This window comes from Scardinius erythrophthalmus, assembly GCF_964197995.2.
Source record: "Scardinius erythrophthalmus genome assembly, chromosome: 1".
Taxonomy (NCBI): domain Eukaryota; kingdom Metazoa; phylum Chordata; class Actinopteri; order Cypriniformes; family Leuciscidae; genus Scardinius; species Scardinius erythrophthalmus.
Window position 1 is genome coordinate 7,965,683 of NC_138221.1, and position 25,302 is coordinate 7,990,984.

The following is a 25,302-nucleotide window of genomic DNA, read 5'->3' on the forward strand; positions in this document are numbered from 1 at the left end:
GTTCATTTATATATCAGTTTGCCTATGATTAATGCAGAAAAGTCTGTTTTGAGGTCTGTTTCTGTCTTCCCTATGGCCTCTGTCTTGACCACATGATCACATTTTTAACAGCAATAAAACCAACTTATCTGATCGTAGTCATGGTAACCAAGACCCTTCTTGCCCTTGTTGGGGGAATGGGACCATAGATCCCAGAGTGAGTTTGAAAGATTATTTGTTACATATAACAAATAATTGTGTCTGACTTGTCTCAGTCGTTACACTCTGATTATAGCTCTATACAGATGGTAATTGTATTTCATGTTGACGTCTGTAAAAATGAATTTGCATGGCATTATTCCAAGCATGTGCCATTTTATTAACAGCAGACAATCATGCAACCGACCGTGTGATCAGCGCACGCTCCCACAAAACTCAAATTCATTTTTACATACGTCAACATGAGAAACAATTACCATTTGAATAGGGCTTCAGAGTTACTGTAAAAATGAATTTGCATGTCACCTCAGTGATGAAACTCATGCATTCAGATGGCGATTTGGAGGAGCGAGTTTTGTGATCCACGAACCCAGGAACGCACTGCTCATGTGGTCAGTCACATGATTGTCTGCTTTAAATAAAATGTCATATGCTTGGAATAATACGGATAAATTCATATTTAATTTAATAATATAAAAATGATGTCCTATTTACTATGTGATTATTTAAATCTCTTTCCAAACTGGAAGCTAGACACGCTTGAAATGGTTTTCAAACCATTTTTATCTCAAAATGATGGATGACATTTTTAAAATATTAAAATAAGTTAATGCAGCCTCTTATTTACATGAGGTAAATAAAGCTGCTTGGTTTATATTTTTAATGTATATTTATATATTTAATGTAAATAGCCTAATTCTAATAGCCTACATTTTAAAATTGTATTGCTGTAACGGCCCAAAGTTTATTTATTTTATTTTTTTCCTCCTGTCGCTGAGGTGGAGCGGTGATGGAATATTGTTCTTGTAAATACTTCCCAGCATTTCCGTAAATAAAAAGTGTAGAACTTTAAAATGCATGCAAATATGTGAAGTGCAGCAGTTATGGTGTTATGCAGTGGTCAAAAATGATTCAAACAGTGAATTTCGAAATTATCTCATCTTGTAAACTCAGAGATGTGGATTCGGACGGCAATTAAATCCTCACATGACCTTAACGTTCGTCAATAAACAGTAGGTAATTCAGCCGGGGATTTTTACGCGGATGATGGGAGAAAAACACTGACATTCTGGATTCTGACAGCAATAAAATCACTGAATAACCCTGTACATGTTGAAAATACCCCACAACCCCATGAGAAACATTTGCTGTCCGAATAGGGCTTAAGACTGTGTAGAGTGGGACCATATGTGCTCTGAGCAGAGATGATTTAACACTGGGGATGTTACTGTGTGGGCATTTACAGTTATATTACATTAAAACTTTTTTTTTTTCAAAATGCATAAAGATAGATGTGCTTTTAAAATGTTTTGAATAGTTAGTTTAGGGCCTTGAGATGGGCGCCACTCACCATGATGATGCCATACTCGAGTCAAACGATTGTGAAACTTGATGTAAAATAGATGGCTGATAGAGTTAATTGAGCAATTTAGCCCTGTCTTAAATATTCTTCACATATGCTTCACTGACACCCTGTTTGTGAAATAATTTCTGTTTAGATTTCTGACATTTTTAACGTGGAGATGGGGTTAGGGTTCATGAGGAATCTTCTTTTAGATGAATTAAGATACAATGAAGCTAATAAACACAATGTCTTTTTTTCTCTTCTGTTCACAGGAGGGAGTTTGGCTCTGGAGTGATGGAACCAAAATGAACTTTGAATACTGGTCGCCTCACGAGCCCGATGATGACGGGTACAATGAGCGCTGCCTTGAGCTGAAATTTACAAGTAAGTGCTTTTAATGTTCACAAACAAACATTATTTAGTTTTTAATAATATAAAAATGATAAAAACAACATTTTTTTCTTTCTTGCAACAGATGGCTACTGGGATGATGACGTATGTACTGTAAAGAAGCCGTTTGTGTGTGTGAACTGAACCAGCATGTGAAAAATCAATAGAAGAAACAAGCACCTTTAACTCATTTACTTTACTTTAGAAATGTTCAATGGAGGTAATAAAAGTGTTTTAAAAAAAGGTTAATTTAGGTTGTTTGATTGTTTTTTTGTGAATGCTAAGTTAATTGACACCTGTTAAACACCATTTTTTTTATATATAATTTGGGTATCACTCCACAGTCTCTCTTTTGGCATCCTAAAATGGCACCAACAGTAAAAAAAAAAAAAAAAATGTGAAAAACAAAATTAATAAACAGGTTTTGTGGCTCAGATAAGGTCCAGTTCTGGTTTATTTCTTTGCTCTTGGCTGACATGTGGCATTGCTATGGCCTGCTTGTGGCCCAGATCTGGCAAACAGGAGCGGCCCGCCCAAGTGCCGTCATTCAACACTGCATGAGGGCCAGATCATCTTTCCACGTGTGCCAGATGTGGGCCGGATCTGGGACGTCACAATGTTTCAATGTGGGGAGGAACTAAAAATAGAGGCATTGACCTAAAACCTGCTCTAAAGTCAATGGCATAGTATTATTTTTGTTATTTAAAGAGTGTGTTAGTAATGTGCGCCTGTAGGTGGCTCCACAACACATGTACACTCTGCTTATTACACACACACACACTGCTTATTACACACACAGGGCAGCACACAGACATGACAAATATTAAAAATAAAAGATTATTATTGTGTATATATTCAACACATTGTTAACAGTTTCAGTTTCAGAGTGAAAGTACAGTTTATCCCAGGTTAATAATTGCATTACTTTCACAGTTATTACTCGTGAAAAATAAAAAAAAAATAAAAATAAAATGGAGGGTTAATAACTTTAGGAGAGGTACATTTATGATTTCTTCCTTCTGTTGAACACAAAAGGAGATATTTTGAAGAATGTTGGTAAGCAGACAATCAATGGACTGAAGTCAATGGGGTCCATCAACGGTTTGGTTTACGACATTCTTCAAAATATATATATATTTTTTTTAACTAACTAACTTTAACTAACTAACCCAAAATCTCTAAATTACATCCAGATGTAACAACCTAAACTGCTGATGTAAATACAGCTAAAAAAAAAAAAAACATTGATAAAAGCAGCCTTATTAATTATGTATGCCCAAGTGCATGATGACAACACCAGTACCAGAAAAGTTGAGTAGGCTTTACTTAATTTTATAATGTTGATATTTACACTTTAATTTCTACAAGTACTAATATATAATTCACTTTTTCATAGAATTTTTTTTTTTTTTTTTTGAAGTATTTACTTCACAACAGAATCATTTTCACCAGTGTTTTTGATGCATGTCCTCGTAATGTTGGCAGAAAACATTCTTTGAATGTTCTTTAAATATTAAGAATCACTAACTTTCTGACTCAATAAAAATGGCTTTGGATGATACATACAGAATTCCCCTGAGTTTGAATAACAGTCCAAATGACAATGGTGTATGGCTTTCTCCGATTAGACAAGTTATGCAGTGAACATTGATGACACACAGATTAAGTGCTGGAAGTCATGTCTCCCTCCACTGGAGTCATGAGATTTGTGGGATTGACCTCGGAACACACAGACCCCTTCTGATTGGCTGACATGCCTCTTGTGTATGAGTACACTTATTATACAATATCCAGCAGAAAAACTCAGTTTGCTGTATGGGCTACCTGATCACATTACTACAGTAAACGCAGGAAAATACTCATCAGCATGTGAAGAAATAATCAACTTTTAACAACTTAACTATATGAACCAAAGAGGGCAGAGGTGATGGTCTGTTGTGATGTTGGTCTATTAATGATTTTAATGTTTTTACATTGGGGCTTATATAAGATGGATTGAGGTTAATAAATCTGCATTGTATATTATTGTTAGATGACAACAGATCAATTTGATGAAACTAAAAGACAATCTTCTATATGAGCAGTAACCAGCAAAATAATAGAAACAGTCTACTGAAAAAACTAGTGGTTCTGATGAACTGCACAACTGAACACTTTTCAAGCAGAAAGGTTTTTTCTTTTTCTTTTTCATATTTGATGAGCTTGAAGACAATAGAAAGCATTCTCTGAACATGTATTATTATCTGACAGCACTCACACACACATAATAAACATAACACAACACTAAATTCAGACACTTTACAAAAGGATTTGTATGTTTTTAAAAACTGGTTTGTAAACATTACAAAAATATATTTGGCACAGCATTCTGCACCTTCAGTGTATGACTACATACAGTACATTATCAAAATAAAGACAAACACAAACATAAGCAGATCCATTTTCAGTTGAAAAATCATTAAAAGAGTCATTCAAAGTAAAAACAGTCTGTGCATAAAAGCTGATGCCTAATACTGATGCAATAGCCAAAAAACATCTTCAACTCCCTCATATTGAACTAAATACTCAAAGATGAATATTCAACACATTTACAAAAGCGCTGTACCGAAATCTGACTGTTTGTGAAATTTTTGTTGTTGTTTATAACAAACTTAATACTGCCATGATTAACTTTTGAAATGATTCAACGACCAATATAAAATTATCCAAGCAATTTGCAACAGAATGCAACACATTTTGAAGTCTTTATTCAGGTTTAGTTGGCTTTTACAGACGGAGAGAGCATCAGAGTGCAGGAGAAATGTGGAAGAGTCCATGTCTCGATCACTGTGTCTGTCAAACAGCAGAATCAGGCGCTGACAGATCCTTCATTTCTCGAGTCTCTGCTGGTTCTGTGTTCTGTGTTTAAAACAAGACATTGTTATTTAGCAACTACACATCTGAACAGTGAGGATGACAAACCTTGCAGATCAGTTTATATCACACATAATGAATGTATTACAATGAGTTGACGGCTGTGTCTTTGATGTGTGTTCCTTCGATTGTTTGTAAATCTGTATCAGCAAAGACAATTACAGATTTAACATTGATATACACAGCTGAATGTACTGTAACATACATAGGTCTACATGAGAGCTGTATTGAATACAAATCTGAACTTACTTAGTTGTAACAACCTTCCCTATATGACAGGAGACATTAGAGAGAGAAAGTTGTTTAAAATGTTAATAATTAAGGGAAAATCAGAATCACAGGAAGTAAATCAGTCTCTGTAAGGAGTATGTGGATGTTTGTCTCATTTTACCAGCATTGAACCTCCTTCATTTCAATAACTGTTTGCATCTGTTACAAATTAGCATTATAGATACTGGCAAATAAACCAGTGAACCACCAGCCCTGTTCACTGTCGTTATTATATATTAATATTTCCATTGTTTAAAGGTCCTTTATAGTGGAAAAGGTTTTTTTTAAAAAATCTTAACTCACACTAAAGGCCCATTTACACCACTACACGCATTTTTACTGACTGGAAAGCTATCCGATTTGTTAAAACGGTTCCATTTACACTTGGCCACATAAATGTGTCTCTGCAAAATCAATACAAATTCGATCTTCAGTTCCCGTGTTATATGCAAAATTAGTGTGTTTTGTGTTTACCCTACATGCATAATTCTGTTTGAAAACAGTTGAAAACATAAAACAGTTTGGAGTTATGATCCATTACGTATAGGCTACGTTTTATCACTGTAGCGCCACCATCAGGCCGATCGGGGCGAGCCTTGGTGACGTTGTAGATGCTGTGAGAACTACCAGCCCTAAAAGTTTCAAGTCTCTATGACTTACGGTTTGGTCAGCCTGATCACTTTTAGGGGAGAATGCTGATCCTTGGAAATTTTAGCATTTACAATTGGGTTTCAGTGCCTTACGCTTGAACTCCTAATAATAATAAATAAAAAATATATTTTTAAAAAGATACTTACAGTAAGCATGCATTAGTAAAATGAGCCAATACAAGGCAAAAACACATTCAGAGGGGAAGACAATGACTCTCAGATCCTTCAAGACTCGCTCACCGTTTCCTAAGAATTAAAATGATAGAATAACATTGAAGAGAAAGGAAGATACACGGGACATTTGAAAGCAAAACGATAAAGCACATTTTAGTAGTTTCTATAATGTTGTGTTCGGTTCATTTTCAGCGTTTTTTTTTTTTTAAATTAGTAAAACTGTGATGTTTAAAGATTTCTATAATGTAATGTAATATAACATTTTAGATATGTACTTACGTGCTTTCAGGATCAGTTCTGCTGTCAGTGTAACAGAGCTCAACAAAACCAGACCAACTGCTCCAAACATGTACATGATGAAATTACAGAGATGCACTATAACACACACACACACACACACACACACACACACACACACACACACACACACACACACACACACACACACACACACACACACAAATAGTTGCATTAATTAAACTGATATCTTGTCATTGCAATATTATAGAGCATAAATACAATAAAGTTTATATATATACAGTGGGAAGAACAAGTATTTGATACACTGCCGATTTTGCAGGTTTTCCTACTTACAAAGCATGTAGAGGTCTGTAATTTTTATCATAGGTACACTTCAATTGTGAGAGACGGAATCTAAAACAAAAATCCAGAAAATCACATTGTATGATTTTTAAATAATTCATTTGCATTTTATTGCATTATTAATCACCTACCAACCAGTAAGAATTCCGGCTCTCACAGACCTGTTAGTTTTTCTTTAAGAAGCCCTCCTGTTCTCCACTCATTACCTGTATTAACTGCACCTGTTTGAACTCATTACCTGTATAAAAGACACCTGTCCACACACTCAATCAAACAGACTCCAACCTCTCCACAATGGCCAAGACCAGAGAGCTTTGTAAGGACATCAGGGATAAAATTGTAGACCTGAACAAGGCTGGGATGGGCTACAGGACAATAGGCAAGCAGCTTGGTGAGAAGGCAACAACTGTCGGCGCAATTATTAGAAAATGGAAGAAGTTCAAGATGATGGTCAATCTCCCTCGGTCTGGGGCACCATGCAAGATCTCACCTCGTGGGGCATCAATGATCATGAGGAAGGTGAGGGATCAGCCCAGAACTACACGGCAGGACCTGGTCAATGACCTGAAGAGAGCTGGGACCACAGTCTCAAAGAAAACCATTAGTAACACACTACGCCGTCATGGATTAAAATCCTGCAGCGCACGCAAGGTCCCCCTGCTCAAGCCAGCGCATGTCCAGGCCCGTCTGAAGTTTGCCAATGACCATCTGGATGATTCAGAGGAGGAATGGGAGAAGGTCATGTGGTCTGATGAGATAAAAATAGAGCTTTTTGGTCTAAACTCCACTCGCCGTGTTTGGAGGAAGAAGAAGGATGAGTACAACCCCAAGAACACCATCCCCAACCGTGAAGCATGGAGGTGGAAACATCATTCTTTGGGGATGCTTTTCTGCAAAGGGGACAGGACGACTGCACCATATTGAGGGGAGGATGGATGGGGCCATGTATCGGCCAAAATCCCTGCAGTGTGTGCAAACCTGGTCAAGAACTACAGGAAACGTATGATCTTCTGGATTTTTGTTTTAGATTCCATCACTCACAGTTGAAGTGTACCTATGATAAAAATGACAGACTTCTACATGCTTTGTAAGTGGGAAAACCTGCTAAATCAGCAGTGTATCAAATACTTGTTCTCCCCACTATATATATATATATATATATATATATATATATATATATATATATATATATATATATATATATATATATATATATATATATATATATATATATAATGTAAACTTTATTGTATGGATGCTAATTTGGATTATTTAATTTTTAATTAGGTTTCTTATTACAATTCAGCAGTGAGTAATTACGTGTATTTGATCCTTGTTGGTTTGTCTCAGTCTGTTGTTGTCTCTGGATTCCTGAATGTTCTGCCTCTGTGTTAAAACAAAACTGAAATCTGATTCAAAAGCCAAAAGGATGCGAAGAGAATATGGATTTATCCTGGGATCATAATATCTAATCTAGTAATAAAAAAATACAGACAACAACATGGTTTTATTGACTAATTTACTGAAAGGCCTACAAATCAATCAACCAATCAGACAGTCAGTCAATCAATCAATCAATCAATCAATCAATCAATCAATCAATCAATCAATCAATCAATCAAAAGGTCTAGTAAAGGGAGAGAATACCCAGTGTTGGGCAGTAACTGATTATTCAGTATGAATAATGTTTTCATATTCCAAAAATTAAGCACTTGAAAATACATTTAAATGTTAGAATACTCATAATCAGAATACACAATGGCAGTAAATTCAATATTGATTGATTCTCCCTAATTATTATTATTATTATTATTATTTTATAATATAGTTTGTTGCTTTTACGTTCAAGAAATACTCAGAACATGGAGAAGCCATACAGCATATATGGCAACTGGATTTACAGAAATCATTTAACTTTTAAGGAAAAGTGTGTGAAAAAGTGATGCTGATAACTGAATAACAGCCTTATATACTAAACTGTTTTATGTTTTTTCACATTTCAGTTTTTTTTTTTTTTTTTTACATTCAATGCCCTATAATGAAATGTGTAATTATTGTAATGTATTAAAAATAACCAAAAACTGAAGTGTCACATTGGCATTAGTATTCAGCGCTGAGGTGAAGCACATTTGGCAGTGAGTGATTACAGTCTCTGGTCTTTTGGAATATGATAAGATAAGCTTTGCATGCATGGATTTCTGTAAAGCTTGTCATTATAAAGTGGACAAACGGCCCAGTCTAAGGTCCTGAGTTATCTGGATCAGGTTATTTATTTATTTATTTATTTATTTATTTATTTATTTATTTATTTATTGCTTTCAGCTTTCCTTCTGCCCTAACTAGTTCTCTAGTCCCTGTCGATTACAGTATAAACAGCTTCACTGCATGATGAAATTAAATGATGAAACCTCGGCATTGGGTTGGTGTTGTACAGATGATGAACAGTGTCTGGTTTATTCCTGAGATGACTCTTGGAATCGAGGTTCATCAGACACTGAATCTTGTTTCCCACTGTCAAAGAGTCCTTTGGGTGTCATTTTACAAATTTCAAGCATGTGTTATTCACTGAGGAGAGGCTTCTGTACAGCCACTTTGCCATAAAGCTCAGATCAGTGAATGTTGTAGAGATGGTTGGTTTCTGTATCTCAGTTAATTAATAATAATATGGCTTGGCAAATGATACGTTCGGATAACATCTTCCTCTGGCATTCCAAGTAAATGAACACGAGTGGAGAAAATTCTCTTCCGTCTTTCACACGCTCTCTGTACAGTAACTATCACAGCATGTCAAGCACTAACTAGGTTTGTGGCATTAAATAAATAATGGTGCAAATACCAGTAAATTGACTAGAGGGTTTTGTGCTGGCGTAAGCTGTTAGTAAATCTGACCCGGTGTGTCAATGTGATATTTCAGTTTTTTTTATAATTAATACATTTTAAAAATTAAATAACAAATATGTTCTTGCTTTTTAATTATGGTATATGGAGTGTTTTAGCATAAGGCTGCAACAACAAAATGTGAAAAAAAAGAAGGAATCTGAATAGTTTCAGACATCACAGTTCAGTCTCACAGTGCAGTAAGAAATTAAAAACAATGTGCAGTTTACCAAGCACATAGTCTAAAGGGTATGTCTGCTTTATATAACTTTTTTTTTTCCTATAATAATATGAATAATGATTTAGACATTTTTATTGCATTAGTTTGCATATATAAGACATAAACATCACAGTAATGTAATGTCTACTTCTTAGCGCCATGTTTTATGTGGTTTTATAATTACAGTGTGGGGTAAAAAAGGACACTGTTGTATGTCAGCGATGTGTAATACCTGTCATGATGTTTTCATACAAAGCAATCATCTTCAGAACTTGCATAAATACAATGACCCAGATCCATCCCAAATACTCTGTAGATTAAATAAAGCACTTCTGATCAGCACATCTCTTACAAAACAATGATTTTAGTGTATTATAAATGTAAACCTTACAAAAAAATTTTGTCCTTGCATAAAAGCTGACAAATTTGTGACTTACCACATCAAATCTACTTACAAATATTTTTTGTTATATTAACAATATAATATATTAGTTTTTTTTTTTTTTAGACGAAAATTTTTAATTATTTAAACATAAAATAAAGCAGCGTACCTTTCTCCCTTTCCAATATGGTTAGATAAACATAAATTACAAGGAAGATATCTAGGAGTGGTATTGTTATCATCCAGAATGATGTTATCCGTCTTTGGTGGAGACCTGTGAATGAAAAGATGAATTCATCAACTTTTACAGGTCACATAAATCACATACAAATCTGAGAAGAGTCGTCATTAAATAAAATTTGTTCGTTGTTTTACCTTGTAATATTAATAAAAACAAATGTCATAACTGTCACCGTTATGTTCTGCTAGTTTTCATTCGTCACGTGTTCCTTGTTCTCATTTGTTGCCATTCATCAGTTACCATGGAAACTAACAGTAATCATCATCACAGTTGTTCGTTATTTTGTCATGTATTTAAGTTCCTCCTTGTTCACTCTTCAGTTGTCTGGCATTGTTTGTGTTAGCACGCTGTTTCATATGTTGGCTGTTTATTCTAAGTATCATATTAAATCTTATGTTATTGTATGATCGTCTTCATCTTCTGTGGAACTAAGCATTACAATACCTTCACCTTCTCATGATAGGATTCACTTGACGTCTATGACGTACTGTATACAAGGCCAATCATTCAGTTAAGCCACTCACTATCAGATGTGCCTCCATTCAGTTACACACTAATCATCAAGTCCCTCAATTTTTGTATTTTTGTATTTTTTGTCAGTAGCAACTCCTGTTTCATGCAGACTTTAAATTATGATTTAGCAAATACATTAAGCATTTATTTTTATAAGCAGTGCATTTCTATTCATACGGTCTCAAAATCACAAATTCACACATACAGGAATATTATTATAGGATTTACTCTTTCCACATCTATACAACAATGATAAGAATGTGTTTCAGCATGTACTTACATTTGAATTCTGCTTGGAGACAAGGCGAAACTAGCATGAAGAGCAACAGTAGTGGTGGAACAGATTCCACAATTAAAGATCCTAAAATAAGAGAATATGTCTATTATTTTCCCATTAAAAAAAAAAAAGTCAATAACATGTAGCTAAAATACATAGGATTGCTCTGAAGATCTTAAACATAAATGTTAAATTACTGAAATAAGAGTCTAGTGGTTTTCTTATGGAGCTCTTAATGACTTAATTCAGTTTTCACATTCATGTCAGCATGTATTTCTACAAGCTGTTCTATGTCGAGCTGAAATTGGCTGAATTATAATCAACTGGATTTTTACACAGAAAAACAGGTGGAATTTAAAACTGCATCCCATATGAAAAAAACCTGCATGGTTCATATACAGCAACCATATATCTTCCTTACTTAAATCGGCCAGAATTACCTTCTGTGTTTCATATAAGGCCAATATATGTCCTATACAAAATCAGACCGATTATGGCCACTTTCATACTAAATAGCACACATACAACTTGTAGGGGATTTTTGCGTTATATATGACTACTGTTAAAAGACTTATATGAGTTTTACATGACAAAAGTATGCAAATGTGTATGGTATTAGTAAAAATATATAAAACTCATATAAAATTCATATATGAGTTTTACATGACAAAAGTATGCAAATGTGTATGGTATTAGTAGAAATATATAAAACTCATATAAAATTCATATATGAATCATTTAAAGTTCTTATATTGAATCATATGCTAGTCAAATTAAAGTCATATAGAATTTATACACATTTTGTGTCATTTGTTTAAGTGTTTCATACAGATTTCATCTGATTCACTTATATGCAGTTGGCAAATTTTTAAAGGGATACTCCACTTTAAAAAGAAAATTCTGTCATCATATACTCACCCTCATGTTGTTTCAGTCCTTTATGAATTTCTTTCTTCTGCTGAACAGAAAGGAAGATATTTAGAAGAATATCAGTAACCAGACAGTTTCTGGTCTCATTGACTTTTTTTCCTACTATGGAAGTCAATGAGACCAGAAACTGTCTGGTTACTGATATTCTTCTAAATATCTTCCTTTCTGTTCAGCAGAAGAAATTCATACAGGATTGAAACAACATGAGGGTGAGTATATGATGACAGAATTTTCATTTAAAAGTGGAGTATCCCTTTAAATTGTACACAGTGCAGAAGCCGGTTCGAGGATTACTAGCTGTCAGAATATCACTGACCTTTATGAAGACTTAATTTTCCTACAGGATTTGAAAGAGCAGTTATAAAGCAATGACATTGTAAGACCGTGCATTTACATTAATTGTGAACTGTCTGGGCCTGTTGTTTGTGAACAAATCATAACATATTATTGCAAATGAACAAAGTTGAGTCAAATATGTTTCTAGAACAGTGATTAAAATGTTGAAAATTGGCAGGAATATGCTTTTGTATATGAACTCTGGTGGTGATTCACTCAAAAAACTTTTAATATTATTTACTCTTTTTTTTTTTTTGGTGAAACATTTTTACTCTTAGAATATTGATTAGATTTGTAAGCAGTGAAATAAATAACATACACTGTATTAACTGAGTAAATGTAAGTAAAACTAATTAAATAGATCTGAGTAACTGCATTTGGTACATTAACAAATAAAATTGAGTAGAAAAATTTGGGGAGAACATTTAAAAACAATTATTTAGGAGTAATATTAACTGTGTTTATATGCCAGTAATATTAACTTTTTTATTTCCTCTAAACCTCTGTAAAAAATATTCCATACACGGGTTTCTTGTATACAAACAATACCGGATGCGCGCGCATCCAGGAGGCAAAAAACCCGCTATCTGTTATGCCGAATTCTGTAAAGATATTGTAATTAACGTAGATTTCCCATTGTTTGTAATTTCTTGTTGACTTAATAATAAACTGCAATTTCAGAGTTGGATCTGTTTGTTTGTGTTTCATATTATTATAACATATGTAAAACGTCCAACTGTTTACGAATCCGGACATACTGTGATGCATGTATGAATTATCATGTTAGACTAAATTAGTAATGTAATGTTAGCAGTGCAGCATTTGCTTTTATATAAGTTAACCTTGTTTACGTTACGTTACTTTACGACCTGCAGCATTTCATGACTGCACATATAACGTTACATTAGTGTAAATCAAAGATTTGACGATGGATTATGTAGCCTTAGTACCTCCGACCGTGGCGATTATATTAAAAAACTTACTCTCAGCAATGGTGAGATCTTGCCGGATCCCTACGCAATACATGACGATCTTTGGATTGCGGATGACAAATAGTGGCCAGCAATTGTATGGCCTGATATAGGCTATATAATTATCTTATTCAGACACCAAGTGTGTATACAAAATAAATGATTAGAGCGTACAAATCCATTGATGCATACAACTACGTGCTATGTGGTCATGTGCAGCTCGTCAAATTATGAATAGAAAGAATAGCCTATAACATACTTCCTTCTTCTGTCCCACTCTTCCATTTGCCTAAATTTGGAATTACTTGCAACATGTATAATTTAAATGAGCAGATAAAACACAACAGATAGGCCTGCATATAAATAAATTACGCAACAACTTCTTTGCATTTTGACTTAGAGACAACACCACCACTATGCTACTAGCCACCCTTTACTCCGATACGAAGACCGCGGGTCTATTGCCTCCTGGTTGCGTGCGCAAGCAGTGATGACGTCGCCGAGAAACCCATGTATACAACCACCGGTATAACTACATGACATTGGCCTTTATTGTCAATGAGTAACCTACAACAATACAGCATATTTTATAAACTTTTTAACACGTATACAATATTTAAACTCATGTAAGAAACATTTTCGAAGTAAAAAGTAAACATTTAGGCCTAAACATTAAAGTAATTCAAGTGTAATCAACCGGTCTGTTATCCAGTATCCACCGGATCAGTGCTGGTTCCCAAGCCGGAGATGGACTCGCCTCTGCGGGGGAGCTTCTAACTTTACACCGCCGTCCTGCGTCACTCACAGCCGAAAGATGCTGCGACGCGACTGACTCCATAACCTGCCAATAAACAAACAGTGCACAGTTCTGAGGACATTTTATCATCCAAATTACTTATATTCATTATCTTTAGGAATATAGTCGTGTGTTTATGCAAGGCGTTACAATCATGCGAAAAGGCAGACGTGAGCCGACACTCGGTGAGTAACATTGCATCTCTGTATGTTCTTTCGCATTAAATAAAATGATTTAAAACACATTAATGATTATACAGATCAAATAAAACATGCACACACCTGAATTTCACAGAGGAAATGCACCAATTCTGCGCCGCTGAGAAGAGAAGAGGAGAACTCTCTGAAGACTGAAGAGAATTCAAACAGCGCGCGCTCACTCAACCGCTGAGCTGTGGTCTCGTCACGTCAGAGTGGAGGGGGGAGGTGCGCGCATTGTTTTAATAGGCCTATTGAGTAAACTTAATTTCTTATGCGTGTTAAATATTAATAATATTGATTTTTATTTAAGTAATATTTGTGGTTCTTGAAACAGATCATTTTAATTATCCATTCTCAAATATGGTGATGGAAATTTCACAAATATATTAGCTCAGTGTATTTTAAATAAATAATTGGTTAGTCAAATACTAAATTATTTTAGTGAAAAACTTCAAACTTAAATATAACTAAATTTCAGACAAAATTAATTGTTGGAGTTTTAGTCAATTAGCCTATTTCGATATGTTCAACTCAAGTAAATGATATTCAGAGATTTTTTTAAGTGAATAAAGTTAATTATTGCTGTGATATTTACTAAGCCACTGAATTATTTTTTTTTAGAATTAATTTTTTATTTTACCCATAAGAATCACTTCGGCATTTAGGAAAGTTATGTTAAGAATAGAACTGCATGTTGTATACCATAGTACTGTGATAATGTTTAGAGAAATTTTCACAAATGAAAATGAAAACAGGTGATGCAGGATTTAAAATGAAAACTATTTATATGTGAAATATGCAACTGTATCTTGTAGAACACACTCTAATAAATGTGTGCTTGTGTGCGAAGTTTAAATGTTGTGTTTCATCTAAGGCTGATTATACAGTATATACAGTAACCATGATTGACTACAGGCATAGGGCTTGACTTAGGACAAGATAAGAACAAGCATAAGTGAAGTACAGTAAACTGCACTGTTTTATACACATCCATGTTGGACATTCATATTAAATTAGCATTATTTTCCTATGTTTTTACATCATGAAAATCTATATGGCTTCAGTTGTATGTAGGACATATATGACATAATATGATTAAAAATACACTAATATTATACAATTTATATATGTGGTTTTTGCAGCATATATGTCCCTTACAATATTCTGTTGGAACATATAAGAATCACAGGAGTTTTTAGCAAACCTTTTCCATATGGGATGCTGCATAGCATTGTAATGAATTATGAAGGAATCAGTATGCAGGTGTTACCTAGAGAGGGAATTCCAAATGAGTCGATCAAATGGAACAATTGAGACCCAGACAAGATAATATTCCCCACCAAAAAAACTAAACAAAGTGAGAGAAAAGTAAGCATGAATGGAAGAATGAATTATATGATTCCAACAACTTGGACTGTACTGCACATGCTCTCTCTCTCTCTCTTGTTCTGCTTGGTTGTTCATTTTGTAATGTTTAAACACTAATTTCGTCTGTGAAAGCTTTCCCAGCCACAGTGAGCATTGGCTATCTCAGCCGTACAGCACTGAGGAACACTAAAGTCTGATGATTGATCAGGCTGAATGTCTGTAAGGTTTAATGTTTGGCTCAGTCACATGTCAAGTACTTTTTCTATTCACTTGACACCTGAAAGTCTCATCAATGAACAAAACCATTGTTAATAAACTCATTAACCTAGTGAATCTGTGCTTATATATACTTAGCCTGCCACTTTAACAAAGTAAGTGTCGAATCAAATCATGCAGAAACACTTACTGTTACTCAGGGTGAGACACGACAGCACAACAATTACAAAGCTGAATCCAGAAGCTACACGAGGTAAGATGCTTGTGTCAAGTGCACTCTTTCTCCATCCATATGTAAAAAGAACTAGAGGAATAGATAGAAATTAAACGTCACACAAGATAAATGATGTCCCGAGCAAGAACAGAACATAATCTAAAGAACAGTGCAGTGTTTGCCAAACAAACAGACTTTAAGTGTCACCGGCCCACCAGTGGGCCCACAAACATTACATATTTAAAACAGTAACATCCTATACTAAACCTAAACTAATATTGACAAACTATATCATTTGAAAGCTTACAATCTCTAGTTTTCATATTTTGTTGTCTGATTTTCAAAATACATTACAGAGGATCAGTAATTTATCAATTTGCAACAATACTGTTTTCATACTCCTAAGCTATATGGAAACCTACTCCAAACCACATATGGAAATGGAGGCGCCCTTATATGATCAGAAATGGAGTCTGGTTGTCATATTGTGAAAAAGTTTGGTACTGTGCCCAAAAAAAAAAAAAAAGTTACTAAAAGCTAATTTTTTGAGATAACAACCTAAAATTTGGAACACAATTTGCTTCCGATTTTGGCTTTGATTTTCTTGCAGTTTTAGAGTTCAACATGTTTTGAAAATATAGATTTAAAAAATATATATATATGAATAATAATTTACATTGGGGGCGGGTTAAGGGGTTAAATGAAGCCATATTGACTTTTTTATTGAGTTTTATTATTTTGTAATGAACAATATTTCGAACATTCCACATTTAAATATTTATACTTTCTCTGACATATTTCACTGTAATAGATATTCTGAGAAATTACACGTGTCTTTGTAAGCAGCAAAAAAAAAAAAAAAAAAAAAAAGTATTCCTGGGATACTAGACACTGTCTGTATTTTAATCATTTTTAATATTCAGGTTTGGACGACAGGATTTTAGAAAAAAGAGAGGGAGGGGTGAGATTTAATGGCTGAATTCTGGCCAAGTCTAATGAAGTTAAAGCAAAACAGGTAATATTTCATAAAGCACTTTTAATGTCAGAATAATGAGCATGACCTCTGATGTGAAACATTAGGATTTACTCACCTGAATAAACAACGACTGTGAAAACAGTCAATTCACTTGTTATTCTGAAAAACCTGATCCACGGGCCTCTGCCCCGAGGTGCGGGCTTCTCCGGATGGGTGGCGTGGAACTGATCGAGCAGGTTAGGATCAAGTATATCGTCTCTGGGTACCCATGAGCATTCCTTGGGGCCGTATCCCTCCAAGTCCACGAGGGACTCCATTAGACCACCACGCCGCCGGGAGTCCAAGATGTTATGTACTTGGTAAGTGGCACCCTCCTCTAGGATGAGGGGAGGGGGAGGTTTCACCGCTGCGCCAGGCACTGTGGAAAAAGAAACAGAGGGATGATGAGGCTTCAGCAAGGAGAGTCCTAATGGTAAGCACGGTGTTAGCGTCTTGATGCAAACAACACCGGACAAAGAGTAAGAATGAGGCTTAAATGCCGGGGGTGATTATAGTACTGATGATGTGCAAGTGTGTGATGCGCAGGTGTGTGATCAGTACTGTGAGGGAGTGCGCTGTGATTGTGTGAGGGTGGAGCCTGGCGTGGCTGTGACAATTGTCATGCTATGTTTTTTTGTTGCCATCAATTTGCATTTACTGATCCCCTTAACAATAATAATAATAATAAATAACTTTAAATTCTAACATACCTTGGAGATACTTTAAATAAGACAAAGCCCAAATCAACATAACAGGTCTCAGAATATACAGAGCAGAGCAAGTGACGGTCTCATGGAGAAATCCTGGAACAGAATATTAATTGACAGGTATTAAACAATATTGATCAAATAAAACAATTTAAGTCCCATCACACAAAAAAAAATGTTGTAATTTTGTACAAAATTACAAAAAAGACTAATAAAATCTGCCACATGCTTTATAGTGATATATTTAAACTCCTAAACTCACCTTCAGTGAGACCCCAGAGGATGAAGGCGAAGAACATACAGACATTTGGAAAAAAGACCAGAGAAAGCTGAAGATTCCAGATTGTTCTGCTGTTGACTGGAGAGGAGATGCAGAATAATCACAGTTAAATGAGCAAAACACTGTGACAGTTAATCCCAAGATTAATGCAGTTAATTAATACAGTTTTATTAATACAAGATTAATACAATTAATATGAATAATAATTCAGATTAACATTAATACAAGATTAATACAGTTAATCACAAGAAATAAAAAGGTTTTCCTTCCAAACACACCTGTGTTTTTTGATCTGCAGTAGATCAGACAGCAGAGCAGAAATCCAGCTCCAAATCCAGCAACAAAACAGAAAAACAACACAGTTATGTGCCAAGAAGAGAAACCTGTGAAACACAGACATCTGTCAAGCTCAAGGTCAAGTTTATTTCTATAGCACCTTACAACAACACGAATGTTGACCAAAGTGCTAAAAACATAACATATCAAAATAATTCAAACCAAAAACACATAAAAATATAGCTGCAAGCAGCAATTATCGGGGCCAAGCACATTCAGATGACAAGACATGTCTGAAAGTGTCAGACCAACTGCAAGAATGAGCAATTAAAGACATTTAAAGAGGATTTTAGGCAAAATGCCTGAAAAATCATAGAAACAGTAAATAGAAATATGATTTAATGGATTATCACTTTCGACCAATAGGTGGCACAGTTACAAAACTGATGTGATGTGGTCAGAGTGAAGTGACAATGACACATATAAAGTTTGGTGTCAATATGTCAAGGCATTGCAGAGATAAAGCCTGAATAGTGCTTTTAGCATCATGCCTCAACTTTGCTGCTGCGCTATACGAAAACGGTTTTGTCAATTGACACGAAATCCATAACTTTTAGTCGGCACGGTCTGGAGATGATACGATTTGATTTTGGTGAAAATCGGACAAATGGTGTAGGAGGAGTTAGAAAAAGTAGGTTTTGAATGAAAATCAAGATGGCGGACAGGAAGTTTCGCCAAATAAGGTAAACTTGGTATCTATGTTCTCGGCTTGACCCAAGGAATCTATTAATACCAGTTGCATTTCAATAGCCAGATTTATTCAAAAGTTATTAGCAGTTTTGGAAATATCATAATTTTTTACCAAAAGGTGGCGCTGTCTCAAAATATGTTGGGTACTTTCAGGGGATGGTGCTGAAGGCACATTCTGAGTTTCGTAATATTACGCCAATGCATTTATTTAGTATAGCATTTTATTTCACAAAACTGTATTGAAGTCAATGGGAATTTCATGTTTTGTTCTATTATAGCGCCACCAAGAGGCTCAGTCCCACCATTTTTTTATGTGTCCTCAGATTGAGCTCATACATATGTGTGTCAATTTTGGTGAAAATATCTCAATTCGCTTCGGAGTTAAAGACATTTATATGAAAAAACACGTAAAAAATGACTGACACATGACTTTGATTGGATTTTACTACCCTTTACTATCAATATTTTTGCATTTGTGCATTGGCATTCAACTATCGACCTATGTTTCCAAACTTCTGATGGTTGTTTAGTCTCGATCGGACTAGCGGTTTCGAAGATATAGCCAAATGTTTTTTAAGTGCTAAATCACGACGCTACACAAACCTTGAGGCAAAACCTAGCATGTTTGGTATCGTTGGACTCGGCAACAATTCAGGAGTCGAAAGAGATGACTCAGGTGAAAATAAGTCAACCACACCCAAAGTTCTAAGCTTTTGAAAAAAAAAATCACCACTAGGTGGCGCTGTTTCGAAACTTCTCACGCTCCTTCAGGACATTGTGCTGATGACCCATACCAAGTTTCGTAACAATCCGTTCATGCGTTCTTAAAATACAGCATTTTAGCACAAAATTCAAAATGTCCGACAGTCAAAATGTCCGATATGGTAAAATTGGATATCAGTCGACTCGGCATGTTGCCCTGAATCTAACAAGAATTTTATGATTTTTGGACAAACTGTTCAGAAGTTATAAGCAAATATAGCCATTTTTCATATCTCCGGACCAGTAGGTGGCACTGCGCCGAAACGCAGCATGTTGCCTCAGGTCATGCTTGGGATGACATATACCAAGTTTGGTCTGAATACGATAAACCGTTGCGGAGAAACAGCCTTACGACTGTTTTCGCAAGTGCTACGTAAAATTTGTTTGTGGGTTTATCGAAAATGGTTAAGCGAATCAACTTGAATTCCATAACTTTTTGTCGCCATGGTCTGTAGATGATCTGGTTAAATTTTCGTGAAAATCGGAGCAACGGCCTAGGAGGAGTTCGAAAAAGTAGCTTTTTTGGAAAAATTAAAATGGCGGCCATATTTTTATGACGGGAAATGATGTCATAGGGTGCAATCGTCATGAGCTCAGGAATCAGAGGAAAAAATAATTTTGTTGATTGGCCTTACGGTTCAAAAGTTATTAGCAAAATATTAGTGAAACTTTGGACTGGTGGTGGCGCTAGAGGGAATGACTTAGACACACCAAAATTGGTGTATTTAATGTTGGGACTGTCCTCTATCAGAATGTCAAACCATTACAACTTTCCCGCAATCGGTTCTATGGGTTGCCATAGACTCCCACGGCGGAAGAATAATAATAAGAAGAACGGGAACAGATACAATAGGTGCCTCCGCACCTTCGGTGCTTGGCCCCTAAAAAAATAAAATAAAATAAGAGCCTAGTAACGACACTAAAAAAGTGCAATTACATGATCTTTTCAAAAATGCATACAGCATTTTGGCGCATTTTAATATGCTTGTGCAAAAAGGTACGTTTTAATCGATGTTTTAAAAACTTTTAATGTAGGGGAAGCTCTAATCGATAGTGGGAGTGTATTCCATAGTTTTGAAGCGTAAACTGAGAAAGACCTATCACCCTTTGTTTTCAGACGGGTTTTCGGGACGTTTAATAATAACTTAGATGACGATCTAAGTGATCTCTGAGGAGAATATGAACTTAAAAGTTCAGATATATAATTAGGGGCCAATCCATTAAGAGCTTTAAACACGTAAGTTAAAACCTTAAAATCAATTCTCTGTTTAACAGTGAGCCAATGGAGAGAGGCCTGGATAGGTGCAATATGTTCCCTCTTTTTTGTCCCAGTGAGGAACCGAGCTGCAGCATTTTGGACAATCTGCAATCGTGAAATTTCCCGTAATAACATTTACAACTGCACTCACTGTAAAACCAAACAAGTTAAGCTAACTCATTTCATTTGAGGACACTGATTACCTCAATTCAATTGAGTTTATAAAAAACAGTAGTTGTGAGTACTCTGAACTTATTTTAATCGAGTGCACTAAAACAAGGATATTTCTTAATGCACAATTAAACTTTACACTGGATTCAAATACTTTATATAAAATTTCACTACATTGAGTAAAAACAGTGCAATTTCACACTTTAAAAGAACTCAGAGCACTTGCAGTTACTGCTAGCTCACAATATCACACACAAAATCAAATCAAATCCAATAAGTTAAGCTAACTCATAACATTTATGTAAGATCCATTGTTGTGACAATCAGATTTTAAAAATTCGATGGTATCAGACTGACCCACGCAGACATCAAGAATCAGCATATGAATCTCAACAATGGTGACCATTCAAAATTGATTCATGCCGCAATGCATGCTGGGAGCCACGGATAAGTTTTGTGTTATGCTAGTACCCAGAATGCAATTGCAGCATGAATCCTTCTTTAATGGTCACCATTGTTGAGATTCATATGCTGATTCTTGATATCTGTGTGAGTCTTAGTAATGAAAATGTTTTGTGCACACACTGTTAGGAAAATCCTTCATATTATCTGATGGTCACAACATTTATGCTGTAGAATCACGATGTTGCCGATTTTATCAGAGATTAGACACTGAATGAGATCTGTGAATCAGGTCACTACATGATGATTGTCATCATCAATACTTAACCATAAACACCTGATCTTATTTTGTCTTGACTTTTGTGCTATAACAGAAGTGTTTTTATAAACACACGGTTCCAGTAGACAGAGAAAATCCAATTATCTTGCTGGGATCTAGAAATGCTCTATAACTCATTCAGTTTGAGTTCTGTTTCAGTCATTGTGTCCACATAACATTCAGTAATATTTGAGTGCAGAACTCTATTTTATTTAGTAAATATAACTGTTAGGTTTTATGGCATTGCGATCTCATGCTAATTTAGCTGTTAAATTAAATCTGACTCCAAGTGTACAAAAATGTAGATACTTTTCGCTCCAAGTGTAAATATAGCCAAAATACCATATAGTTTACAATAGCCTTTGAAGAAGGTTGGTGTTAACAGTGTAAGACTGAAAATACTGGTTGGGGCCCTGATCTGAGACAAAAGGGCCTTGCTGGCTAATTAGCATTCGACCTCCCCATACAGCCTGACTTCCTCCCAGAAACAACAAAGAACTCACAAAAGAACATAGTTTAATGTAAATGTTTATGATTGACTGGTATGTTTTTGGTGTCATTTGAAAGGTCTCAAAGTGAGTGGTACAGATATCTCATATCCAGATAGATAAAATAAAAGGTAATAAGGTTTAGAGAAGTTTAGAGAAAACTGGTTAAGCCATTTGAGGGTGGTCTTTCCCATCCCCCATGTCACCTGGGCAAACAGTATAAAGGAAGGTGTGCTTGCGCTATCGGGTCGCTGGGACTTGGCTGGTGAGAAACGGAATAGGTGGTAGCTCTCTCTCTCTCTCTCTCTCTCTCTCTCTCTCTCTCTCTCTCTCTCTCTCTCTCTCTCTCTCTCTCTCTCTCTCTCTCTCTCTCTCTCTCTCTCTCTCTCTCTCTCTCTCTCTCTCTCTCTCTCTCTCTCTCTCTCTCTCTCTCTCTCTCTCTCTCTCTCTCTCTCTCTCTCTCTCTCTCTCTCTCTCTCTCTCTCTCTCTCTCTCTCTCTCTCTCTCTCTCTCTCTCTCTCTCTCTCTCTCTCTCTCTCTCTCTCTCTCTTTCTCTTTCTCTCTCCCTATCTCAGGTACAAGCTGGGTAAGATTCTTTGGTGTAACCAATGTATAACCATGTTCTAGATATTTGAATTGATTGTGGAATTAATTTCTGATATCTGAAACATTAAAATGTTACATTATCATTAAAACCTTTCATTTATGGAGTCAGATGAATTAACGAGAGAATACATAACTAAATGTATTGTAAATTTAACCAACCAAATGCTTTGCATGGGTAAGGACAGAGCACGTGATAACCTTCCCTGTGTTATTGGTGAACCGGCAATTGGACCAATTTCACGGGCCTTACAACAGACTGCATTATTTATTTGCCATGTTTTGTCGACTCACCCAGTTGCTCCAGCTCTACAGTTGCACTGGCTGAAAGTACTCCAGCAAACACTTGACACATGTAAACCCCTTTATCCTCAGTTCTGACACTCTTCAGTCTGAGAGAGAAGTTTCCTTTGGGGATTTCATCAGTGAAGAACTCAACTCTGTCTCTGTATTGTTCATCTGATGAGTCTGGTAAAGCTTCATTGTTTTGATAGAGCAGAAACGGAATATCTTCATCTGTTCTTCTCCATGAAACCTCCTCAATGTGTTCAGGATTGATGTGAGAGTCTACAGAGCAGTTCAGAATGACATCCTCACCCACGTATGCAGATGTGGAGCGACTCGATCCTGATACCAGCAGACTCTCTGAAAGAATAATGCTTTAAACATAAAATACATGAAATGAAATTTTCACCACAATTCAAGTGTCTCTCACTCACCAACAGCTTTTATTTGAACCACAGTGTCATTAGACTCCAGCTGACTGTAAACTTTACACGTGTAATTTCCCTCATCTTCAGCTGTCAGATCATCCAGACGGAGGGAGAAGTTTCCATGTTGAATCTCCTCAGTGAAGAAATGAGCTCTATCCTGATAATCCTGCAGCTGGACCTCTGCTCGACTCTCACCATCTAGAAACAGATGAACCAGAGTCTCTGAGTCTGTTCTTCTCCATTCCACCTCCAGACCCTCCATTAGTAAAGGTTCATTAACATAACAAGGCAGAATCACTGAAGATCCCAGAGGAGCAACTAGAGGATCTGGTGGACCGTGCACAGTGAAGCCTAGAAATAATAGAGAAACTGATAGCTTTAATAAATGAGAAAGAAAAACTCGAAAGCTATTTTCACGTATCAACGTAAAGTGATCATACGTACCATCAGCAAATACCAGGAGTACTGCTATAACAATAAACAATGTAGATTACAAACACAAAAAAAGAGCTATAAAAAAATTATATTTGTATCATGACCATAAGAGTTTCTGTCCGCAGTCATCCACACGAGGCCACGTCTAAACTTCTGCTTTCGCTTTTAGCTTACTTCCGCTTTCTCAAATTAAGGGCTCGTCAGATTCAAGGACAAGCGTCACTTTCGGTTGGCTCTTTATCGGTTTCTGTTGAACAATACCAACTAGCATTACACACACACACAAAGAAATGGTAATATGAATGAATGCGTGTTTGACAGACACATCGAAGTTCCTCTTGTTGTTTCTGTATATCCAGGTTTCAAATTTAGGTTTTTTAATTTAATTTTTAATTTCTCCATGTCCTTTTTGCTTGGGGCCCCCAAATTCCTTCAAACGGCCCTGGGGACACCTAAACTTCAGTGCAGTTATCTCTTAACATTAAAATTTAAATCCGTTCAATAAAACAATGTTCTAAATTGTTTGTGATGTATGTATTTGTACATCAAATGTTGCAATAATATTGTTAAAATGTGTTAAGAATATTTTCTTTTTAAAGCAATCTTTGTCGTCCCACTTTAGAAAAGGTTGTTTCGAAAGTGGGACAGCATGTTTTGACTAATGTGGGACAGTCTAAAATAGGAAAATGCGCATTAAGAAAGTTATATGCCATACATGTATTTTTGATCAAATGTTGGGCTTATAATGCAGCAATATTTTTTTTTTTAAGATCAGGTTCAAAACGTTGGACTAAAGGACAATGGCATACTGGAGTAGCAAGGGCTGCTTATTTTTTGTCATGAAGGTTTTTTTTTTTTTGCATTAGAATTTGCTTAATGCATGCTTTTGAAAATACATCCTAAACTCCATGTGAATAGTAGCCTATAGAAGCTAACAAGTTAATAACAGTTTTTTAAGACATTTCATGTTCCAAAGTTTAATTTATTTTAATATTTGACTTCCATTGCATGGTTATTATTGTTGCTGACAAAAATCTGA

General features: G+C 35.5%; 2 protein-coding genes across 2 annotated transcripts in view; one reads left to right on the forward strand and one right to left on the reverse strand.

Annotated features, from left to right (window-relative positions):
- The window catches only part of LOC308700561 (CD276 antigen homolog), a 1,553,888-nt gene that overhangs the window by 187,606 nt on the left and 1,340,980 nt on the right, over positions 1–25,302 (forward strand). The gene's annotated exons all lie outside the window — the stretch shown is intronic.
- On the reverse strand, positions 4,746–24,173 carry LOC308700422 (uncharacterized protein). The gene is made up of 17 exons (XM_081382056.1): positions 23,835–24,173; positions 23,410–23,760; positions 18,365–18,469; positions 18,069–18,164; positions 17,810–17,902; positions 17,176–17,478; positions 16,061–16,174; positions 15,557–15,634; positions 11,057–11,137; positions 10,192–10,296; positions 9,873–9,950; positions 7,864–7,929; positions 6,220–6,315; positions 5,914–6,012; positions 5,096–5,114; positions 4,935–4,986; positions 4,746–4,831 (listed from the first exon to the last, which is right to left on the reverse strand). Exons 1-17 carry the CDS (start codon positions 24,088–24,090, stop codon positions 4,769–4,771), a joined length of 2,055 nt encoding a protein of 684 aa, XP_081238182.1. The 5' UTR covers positions 24,091–24,173; the 3' UTR covers positions 4,746–4,768.